The 10,302-nt window shown below is 45.8% G+C and overlaps 1 protein-coding gene across 1 annotated transcript; it reads left to right on the top strand.

Moving 5' to 3' along the window:
* Window positions 1-303: 303 nt before the first annotated feature.
* LOC144273353 (BPI fold-containing family B member 3-like) lies at window positions 304-9,346 on the top strand. The gene is made up of 15 exons (XM_077831855.1): window positions 304-415; window positions 766-865; window positions 1,729-1,833; window positions 2,190-2,330; window positions 2,762-2,822; window positions 3,198-3,258; window positions 4,039-4,130; window positions 4,828-5,010; window positions 5,709-5,762; window positions 5,861-6,025; window positions 6,499-6,566; window positions 7,130-7,172; window positions 8,226-8,289; window positions 8,421-8,497; window positions 9,317-9,346. The coding sequence occupies exons 1-15, from the start codon at window positions 304-306 to the stop codon at window positions 9,344-9,346; spliced, it is 1,356 nt and encodes a 451-aa protein (XP_077687981.1).
* The last annotated feature ends 956 nt before the right edge of the window (window positions 9,347-10,302 follow it).

Here is a 10,302-nt window from a genome sequence, read left to right as displayed (position 1 = left end):
AGTCATCTGCTGAAAGTTCAAGTTTTGGTCTCTTCTAAATCCATGGTAATTTTACTTCATTAACTTCATTGGGATCAGGAGTCGGCCGCAAGTACCTATTGCCACTCATCTGCTTGTTGCCTGAATGGATCCCCTCTGCCATGCCTTCCTCCTTTCTCCCTGCTTCCCCTTCATTCTGTGCAACTGGCTTCTTTCCCTGTCTATTCTATCCCCCTCTGGCACCATGTCCAGTCTCCGGTTCCTGATCGTCATCCTCGGATGTTTAATGGACTGGGAATTCTTTTCACAGGTACCACAACCAAGATGTTAAAGGTTTGGGCCATTCTCCTCTTCAGCGGCCTGCTGACCCTGTCCCAAGGACTAGATGGAACTGTTCAGGTTCTTTCCAGTGTGGATGTAAATGGATTAGAAAAAGGTAAGTTTTATTAGAATACTATTTAATCCAGTGTTGTGGAAGGGGTCAGATTTATTACGATTTTCTGAACTATTTTGTCCTTCCTTTCATTTACCCCTACACAGAAAAGCTGCGGGCAGTACCAAAGTCACTGAGTATCAGTGACAATGATAATCAGAGTCATTCTTGCAGTTATAAAGCACTTTGTACCCAAAGATTGCAAAGGGCTTTACCCAGGTGCATAACTATCACCAAACCCTCTTCACAAATGGGGACACCGCGGCACGGGCAGGGGAGGAGACGTGCCCCAGGCTACACAGTTGGGGATGGAACCCACCTTACCTATTCTAACCACTAGCTCATCTCTTCAGTTATAGCCAATGTGCTCCACAGAGGAGACATTCTCAACAGTGTGCAAGGAACCATGTCAGCTGCCGATGGGATTCTGAACCTGGGAATTGGCCTCACAGGGTAAGTCGGGGGCAGCCCAGGTGTCAGGGAACAAACCACGGGCTGATTTCTGGCCAATGGGGGAGGGAGGACTGGCGTAACCAGCTTCCAACGAGGAGCACAAAGATGTTGCAAAAGGCAGCGCTGATGTCCGGCCCCATTCTGGATACGAGCAGTCCCCTCCCCTCCCTACTCCAATATGTGTCTAATGAGAGAGAATAATCTAGTAGGGAGTGCTGTATGCATTCGTCACTGTCAGCCCTGGTCATCCACTTGCGCACGCAACATCCCTGACCCACTGGCCACCCCCAATGACATCCCTCTGCTGGTTCGAGTCAGAGAGAAGCAGTGGGGCAGCTTCCCCATGATCTTTTGGGGAGCTAAGATTGGAGCAAGCCTTTGTCCCCCATGGTGCTGAGACAATGTTTCTGGGTATGTGCCTATGCACTCGCCTGTCCAGACCATGACCCGTTACCATCAATATGAGCAATTCAATGAGTGATGAACCTACACGTGCCTCACAACCACCCGATGGTGACACCGGGGGCAGCGTCACTCACTCCTTGCTCTGTCAAGCGTGACTCTGAAATCACAGTTGGTGGGTTTCCCCCCGTCCGCTTTGGGATTTTAAAGTGTTAACAGCCCTTGAAGGAAAAAACCCTGTACCCAGTTCTATCCATGCAGGAGGGAGAGTTCCCAGCAAACAGTGGAATTAAAGCACTGTGAAAACGTAGCTTAAACACCCATGCTGAAAACCCCCTTAGCTCATGAAGCCCCTTCCAGGGGGACTGGCTGGCTGAGGGGATGAACACTGGGCTATGGAAAGTCCGTGTCCTCAGCGCTATTGTTCTGTTGCCAACTTCTTGTTCTCGTTCGTTCTCCAGGCTGGAAATTAAAAAACTTACTCTCCCCAAAGTATCGCTGAAGCTCCTGCCAGGAGTGGGGGTCCAGATGAACGTCTACACCCAAGTGTTAATTGAAGGCAAAGGGTGAGTAGTCTTTCCTGGAGGGGGCCATAAAGCAGAAGGGTGCAACACGAGAAAACTCAGACCAGGACGCATTCCCCATTCCTCCCCGCTCTCTGTGGACAGAGCAGTTTCTTTCCCAGGCTTGTGTATATCAGAAGGTGTCATTTATTAACCATAGTTCCACCTTTAAAAGTTCACACGGTGCAGAAATAACCTAGAGAGGATCATGTGAAACGGTGGTGAGTTAGTCAGAGAGCCCCCAGTTTAGCATGAAGACACATCCTGTGAAGAGGCTATTAGCCTGCCCTCTTTCGTAGAGTCAGCCAGCAGGGACAGCTGTTAAGCTGGATGTAATTAATTCCTACATCTGCTTTCAGCCTTCTAGGTAAGGTGCTCAATCTCCAGGTGGACGTGAACATTACCGCAAGAGCCAGACTGGCACAGGATGACATGGGCGCCCCCAAGTTAATCGTTGAAGACTGCAAGACGCAGCTTGTTAACGTTCGGATCCTCAACAAGTGGGTACCACAGATATCTGCGGTGACGCAATGACCATGTGCCATTGATGGGCCGGCATCAACCATTTTTATTATTCTCTTCAAAGAATAAATTTGTTAATTCTTATGTTTGATACTTAGGATACTTAAGTGCCGTATTCATTTGCTGTAACTAGAACAAATGTTTCTTTCAAAGGCTTGGCTCAAATGGCCAAACTAGAGAGTTTCTGCATTGTGCTGTGCTATACGTGGATGCATATTAATCCTAATATTGGGCCAGATCCTGGATTTCTTTCTTAGCTATTAATTTCAGAACAACCCCCAAGCCCTGCGCTGTACGGAGGACAGCGTGAAGCTACGAGCGAGCAGTTCGATTTCTCTTGTGCTGATTACATTCATTTTCCAGTTACGACCTGGCATCCCTTCTAATTTTATATTCTTCTGTTGTTTAGTGTGCTCCCATTACATCCAGCTGTCCTAAAGGATGCCCTTGGGAACCTCTTTCCTGGAGTGGTAAGTCTGCAAAGCAATGGTGGTGGCAAGGATCAAAGTGATTCCTGAACAGCCCAAATGTGCAAACAAGTGGTCCCTATTGCACTAAGACATTGCAGAGGGGTGAGCTTCTGCACCCCCTGGTGCACCACAGTTGTACCCCTTCTGAGAGGCCAGCATTGGTCCTTCATTTGTCAGCAAAGAGGGTGTGGAGGAGGCTTTCTAAGAGGCTTCCCCATGCGGGCAATGAACTTCCTGGGCTGCACTGTGGCAGCTTCTTGCCAAGTTCATGAACCAGCAGTATTCCTATGGCTGTACCAGTATGATCCAGCCTGGGACAGAATCCAGTTGCTCTGAGAGTCTCATGCAGTTGGATCTTTCCCCTGTGTGTTACAGCTGTGCCCTTTCATTGATACCGTGCTCAACGCTGTGAACCCTCTGCTGAGCACCGTGAACTGTAAGTTTCTGGTCACGTCCTTCTTCCTTCCTGTTCCAAAATATTCCTTGGTACAGTTCAGCACTTTGTAGCTGCCCAATATGAAAAATTATCTGATTTTACATGAGTATTTCACCTAAAGGAGCTACCAGGTTTTCTAAATCTTTAAGCCGTTGTTAAGCTGACCTGCAGCAAAAGGGCAGCCGTGGAGTGTAGGCAGCAGAAGCAATCCGTGCTCTGGTGCTGGAGGTGAGATTCTTTCAGAACCGAGTGATCCAAAGAGCAGGGGATGGGAAACAAACCTTCCCAATGTGGGGTGAAAACTCTGTAAAGTTCCTGATCAAGAAGATGCTGGGAAAGTTCAGTGGCTGCTTTTGGACTTCCCACAGGGAGTCTGCAACCTCCTCCATTCCAAGAGCCGCTTCGTCCTAAGAGAGCTTCTCACAGCTCAGTTCAGAGCCAATTCCTACAGCTTTGCTCAGAGTGACCTAGAGGTGCAGCTGGGTGTTTCTCTGCATGTTCTCTTCCCAATGCGGGTCATTTCAAGGACTGCTGCCCTCAGAAGTGTTCTGCTGGGAATAGGGTGATTGGGGATAGCCAGGAATACTTTGTGTGGAAGCTCTTTGGGACAGGGACTGTCTGTTCTGTGTTTGTACAGCACCCAGCATCGTGGGGTCCTAGTCCCTGACTGGGCTCCTAGGTGTGATGATAATACAAAAAATAATAAATAATAACAGGAACAGAGAGCAGGGGCACTTTCCCCTCATCCCATTGTAAGAGAATCTCTTTGTCTTCCTGTAGCTGTGGTCCCGCTGGGTGTGGTAGGAAATCTCCAGTACACTTTAGCGAGCCTCCCCGTGGTCAGTGATGCAGCAATCAAACTGGATTTAAATGTAAGTGCTGTCGCTTTCCTTAGTGTGAGCATCCCTGAGTCCACAATGCCGGATGGTTCTTGTGATCCCCTTTGGTGTGGTGACGATTTCTCAAAGGAGCCCCCGATTTCTCAGTTGCCTTCAGCAAAGGACTCGTCCAAAGAGGCTGTAGACTGCAGCCCAGTGACTGGTCACATTTGCTGTCACTTGCTCACTCTCTGTAGACTTCATTACGCACTAAAGCTTGCTGGCTGGGTGTGAGAGATGAACAGCAGCTTAGATATTTGTCAGTTTAATACAACAATGTTCAGTTGATCTTCAATCAGAAGCACCCAATGCTAGCATTTGATAAAGCAACAATGGTCACGCTTTATATTAAGGTTCCATTTATAGAGAGTTGATAGATGGCTAGTAGATGTTACAAACGTATTACGGATATCGGTAGTATGTGTTGATGGTTATAGGGGCATCAGTAGAAGACATCAAAGATGTTTGTAAGCCATGGCTATAAGCAACCTATTGATCTGTTGGATGGTTTCACAATTGATTAACTATTTCTTAAAACATCTATTAATTGTGCATAGACCATTTATAAACTATCTATGAATGGAATCTTACTATACAGTGTGGCCGCAATGATATTGGCTTAATGAATAGCGTATTTCATTGTGGGGAGCTTTATGGATGTCCCTGCAGCCCCTTCTAAACTTTCTTTCAGGCTGTCGTTAAGGATTTGCTTGGCAATATAGTCGACGATCCCACATGCTCAGCAGCAACCGTATCTCTGCCGTCGGAGGTGGACAGCTCTTCCCAGCTGGGCCTCTCACTGTGTCTCCTCAGCTCAGCGTTCAAGCTGCTGCTGGCACCTGGGAAACTCAGGACAGACATTGCAGGTCAAACGGTGAGTGTGGCAAACCGGAAGGGATTATTTCCTTTGAGCCTTCTGCTCAGGCATGCCACCTTTAGGCCACTCACCTATTTTCGCTCTCGAACGACCTAGGAACGGTTTGACTCATTAGGGTAAGAGTCCTGCCTTTTGCATTTTGATAACGCACAGGGCTTGACCTTGCACAGCGCAGGGCTGGGCTGCTGCACATGTGAACACAAGGTAAAAATGTTGATGAGCAGGGGAACCTGGTCTTGCCTTATTGAGAGGGCTTTTGCATGGCCACTGACTTCTCTTATCTAGTAATACCAGTAAGGTCATAGAGGGGAGAGTCCAGGTGCATCCCTCATTGGCAATTAAGCCCTTGACTCTTGAGACAAGACCATTTTCGGCCCATACCCTGCAAGTTTTTTACTCTGTGCTCTTAAGAGTAAGGGCACAAGAGGCTTGAGACTTCTGCTCAGTGCAAACGGTTCAGCCCTGGAGCAGTCAGAGAAGTGGCAGCAGAGATGAATCTGGGCCAAACAATTCTCCTTCCATCATCCACTGTATCTGCATAATCTCAGCAAACTGCTACTTGCATGATCTGCGGCCAGTAGAAGAACCTGAGAATTTGGCTGAGCAAAGAAACGTTAACAGGGATAATGGTTTATGCACGATCCATTTCTTGGAAGCAATTCAGCTAGCTGACTCATTTTGTATTTCTCCTTCAGCTTCCCACTGACATCCCACTGACAGCCTCTGCCCTTCACACTCTCGTTCCCGAGGTCAGCAATTTTATTTTTTTCAGCTTTTTTGCCATATCCCTCTTACCTTCAAAATCTTCTGCTTCTTGCTGTAACTGAGTCCTGGTGACTTTGCACAGGTCTCTGAACTGCTGCCAGAGTCACAGCAACCGTTGCTGAAGATCAGAGTTCTGGAAAGGCCTGCAGTTTCGGAGCAAAATGGGAACGTCACTGTGCGCCTCCCTGCTTCCATTGAGGTTTCCCCCTCAGACTCGCCCCAGCAGCCTCTCTTTGTTCTGAATGCTGTAAGTATAAAGACAACAAGTTCAGATTCATCCCCGTTGAGTCGCAGGGAGCGGCAAAGAGGGGACAGTGCACTGAGGCTTGTTGGGTCTTTATCCAGAAGCTTCATGATGCCTTTCAGTTTTGGATAAAGCCATAGAAAATGGGCCCTGTGATGTGTTCTCTGTTGTTCTCTTAAACACTGCAGCACGTCTACATGAAAAAGTCCTTTTATTTCCAGTGCACTTAAAAAGAAGCTAGGGCTGGGCATTTTATAAAATGCACATAATAAAACCCAACTGGGAGAAAGGGAAGTCAGAACATTTGGTGCAGAAATTACACTGATGCCACCTACCAAAAGGTTCTAGCTTTGCGCACAAGGAGGAGAGCCCTGCCTTGATTTGGGCTATTCCCAGATGTCTTGGGGTTTTGTTTTCAATCTTGGAAATGGGAGAAGAAGGAATCAATTTGCTTTATTTTGTTGCTCTAATTGCAGGATATTGTGCTGAGTGTCCAGCCAACGATTTCAGACAACAAACTCCACTTCTCTGTAACTCTGGAAAGGTAAATGGGGCTTCATCCCTTGTGCCTCATTCACATTGTAAGGAATATTCCTCAGGAGAACAACAGGCAGTGAACCAGACAAGACTAAATGGAAACGCACTATTTAAATTCAATACAAAGAGTAGATTCCTTGGCCTCACTTTGGTAATGACAGAGATTTGAAATGTGGACTCTGAAAAGAATAAAAAATAATTAGGGAGTTTTGGTTCCTGAAAAATGACCCTCTATTTTCAGTTTGGTTTTCACAAAGATTGTTTCTGTATGTGTGTAAGACAAATTCAGGGCCAAATGGGTGTCTCATTAACTTGATTAGAGTTGGACTTCATAGTATTGTTACAATACGTTGTAGTCTACGGAAATCAGGAACTGGTAGGTCAAACCCTAGATTTTCCATGTTCTGTTGATTTAATGATAAACTGTGTGAGTAACTGTGTTGCCATCCCAGTGAAATATTAATTTTCTCTGATCTACTAATGTCTTTCCACAGCTATGCAGATACTGGCAAAGTTGGTATCGCACAGGATAGTCTCTGACTCTGTCTTGACTTTTTCCGTTTTTTGTAGAGTCGGCTTCAGACTGGCTTCTTCGCTAATTAGCGATTTCAATGTAAGTTCACGACACACACACTGAACAAAGTACAATAATGATGGAGTCTGTATCCAGGGAATAAGGAATAAAAGTTTTAATAAGTGTTGGTCTCCAAACTTTTCTTGTGGGAGAAAACTTAAGTATTCTCACGCTCCAATTATTTTAATTGACTCCTCTATCATCTTTCACACTAAGCCATTCTGATTTCAAAGAATTGCGTTTGAATCTATGAATTAATTTCACACATTGGGAGCATCTTGTGAGTGTTTGAAGGTTGCGGGGGAGGGTGGGAGGAAATAGAGCATAATTACCTGTCAGTCATTTCTGTGATTAACACACCCGCTTTCAGTCCTGAGAAAGTTGGGAAACCCTTGCCTAAGATTTGCATTTTAAGAGCTCCGAGTGTCCTGCACTGATAGAAGTTGCTTAATAAATTTGACACCACTCAGTTTTATACCCTTATAGGCGTCATCCTAGAGCAAAGGAAGCTTTGTTCTCCATAAGCTAACACCTAGCCTGTGGCATCCCTAGTGGGTAGAGAACAGCAGTTTGGGGCATTAGGTGTAAAGCAAGTGGGAGATTCTGAAGCAACCTCTGGACTCTTGATGCTCACTTAAAATGAAAAAGGGGCATCACAGATTGGACTAACTGGGGTCCTGATGGGGAGCTTACTGAAGGCAGCTCTCGTTCAGCATCTTCATCTATGTAGGAGAGTTAGACGTCCTCTATGACTGTAGTATCTGAGCACCTGATAATCTTTAAGGTATTTATCCTCACAGCCCTCCCCATTTTATAGGAAAAGAGTCCCAGAGAAATGAAGTGACTTGACAGTCTGGGGCCCAGCAGGAAACTGAGTCACAAGCTGTCCTCCTCTTGTGATCTGTGAAATGGGAATGTCTGCAACCCGAGAAATTATTGTCTTGCTTACTAAAACAGTCCCATGATAAGAGCCGGCAGGTGGGGGGACATTCTGATCCGGAGACTGAATGGATCAAATTCAGTGTCTCCATAATGAAAGGGCAGATGCTGTCTTTTTCAGTGGTCGCTAAGACGCTTCTTTCTCCATTGCAGGTTGCACTTCTTGAACCATTAATCAGTGACATACTCAGTGCTGCGTATGTGCCACTCATCAATGGTACGGTCTTTATATTTGAGTCTTCTGTCTCTTAGAGTCCTGTTTGTGTTTCAGAGCTCTCTTGCCTTTCCTCACGGGCTACAACCACGTCATTCCGCACAGTGCTGATAGTTTCTGCTTGTTTATTTCAGATGCCCTGGAGGTGGGAATTCCTCTGCCTAATCTTCTCAACCTGAACTGGGAGGATGGTCTTGTCAAAGTCATGAATGTAAGGCTTTACTCATTTCTTCATGTTGCTTTCCTGTAGAGTTTCATGGTGGTCTCTTTTTCTGGATTCTCACCGGCTCAGACTTTGCAGTAACATACCCTTAGATCCTGTCAGTCATTGTCCTGAATTTTCAAGAAGAGGCTAAACTCTGCCTCTGAATATGTGTCTACATTTTTCTTCTGTTCATTTTACAGTACTTTGTTGACTAAGCTGCTGCAATCAAGTATTCTGACAATTAAGTGAAAATTGTACACACAATTAGTGCAGGTGCGAAATACAGCAGAAAATTAGAGGCCACTTCTGAAAGTAAGGACTTAAATTGAAATGTCCCACCTTGTTGGCATGGTAAAACCTTACAAACCCTGCTGCTTTATTTGAGAAACAAATGTCTTCTCACCATAGACTGAATGGGACACAGAGCTAAATCTTCACAGTGCAACCAGGAGCCACATACTGTCCCAATTTCATACATGTATGTCTTGTCAAATCTTCTAACCCTGCTCTAGGTGATGGTTTGGAACTGCTCATCCTGTTCCAGTCAAGTTGTCTCCTGAGATGAGACGATGAGTTATACTAACCCATGTAGTAGCTTTGTGAGGTGGATACATTAAATGTTTGCTACAGATTGGATTTAATCCACCATCTGATTTCCACTTGTGATCAAAACTAGGGCCATTAACCCCAATGTCCTGGTACCGTAGCACCCACTAACCATTGCTAATTCTTTAAATGGTCCCTCTAGCATAGGTGAGAAAAGTTGATGAAAATCTCAGTGAGAAAACTGAATTCTCTTGAACGAGTGCCTTCTCTTCCCCACAGAATGTTTTATTGGTTAACGCGCTGGCCTGAGCCTTCTACAAGGGGCAAGTGTTGGGGGCAGACCGCCACTGGCACCAGGATGAAGGAGAGAATTCACGACTGAAGAACCCTGCACTTCCTTACTTTTGTTCCCCATGACACTTTGAGTCAAGGCTATGATGATAGAAACGAAATGTTCTGCTTCTGATCATTGAATCAAGCTGTAGAAAAGACTTTGTAGGAATGAAATTGTTGCTTACTTGGTTGAAAATATTTCGGATTTTCTAAGCAAACTTCTGCAGTCAGCTTAAGCTTCAGGAGAGTTTGGAGCCGAGAGCCCTGCTTTGTGCATGGGGTGCTTTGCATTTCTTGTTACCCTTTCAATAAAAGCTTTCATTACCTCAGCATTCCTGATGTGGTTTTGTTCCCCTTTGCTGTAAAACTCGGCTTGTTGGAATGCTTCCCTGCTCCCCACTGCCACACAATGAATACAGAAATTTGCATCTGACAATACACGAAGAGATTCTGATGGGAAAGGGGAGCCGTCATTAATAGTTAGATAGGCGGCTACATTAAGGGTCACATGTCTGAAGTTCAGCACAATGCCTGAGCCACCCCAATGCATGCCTGCCATGGGCCACTCCCCCCTTCCACGAACTCAGACTGCTCTGAGCCTTCTGTTTGTAAACACCGCAGCAGTATCTCCACACCTTCAGCTGAACTTTCTAACCTTTCTCCAAAAGGGGGGTGGGGAAGGTTAGAGTTAGGGTCCTGCTCAGACGACTGCCTTTGCCAGGCTCTCCTAGCCTTCTGTTGTCTTGTCTTGTCTTCCCCCCTTAGCAAGCCTTCCTGTGCCCTTTTGTACAGCTTCTCTGCTAATGGGCTAATTAGCCTCAATCTGGTAGGGTTGCCAGTTTTGGTTGGACATATTCCTGGAGGTTTTCTCTCATGACATAGTCTTCACTTAAAGATCAATCTTTACTCCCTGGAGACTCCAGGACAATCCT

The sequence above is a fragment of the Eretmochelys imbricata genome, chromosome 13 (genome assembly GCF_965152235.1).
Source record: "Eretmochelys imbricata isolate rEreImb1 chromosome 13, rEreImb1.hap1, whole genome shotgun sequence".
NCBI classification, from domain to species: domain Eukaryota; kingdom Metazoa; phylum Chordata; order Testudines; family Cheloniidae; genus Eretmochelys; species Eretmochelys imbricata.
Note: the sequence above shows the minus strand (reverse complement) of the source record. Positions and strands in the feature narration are given on the sequence as shown.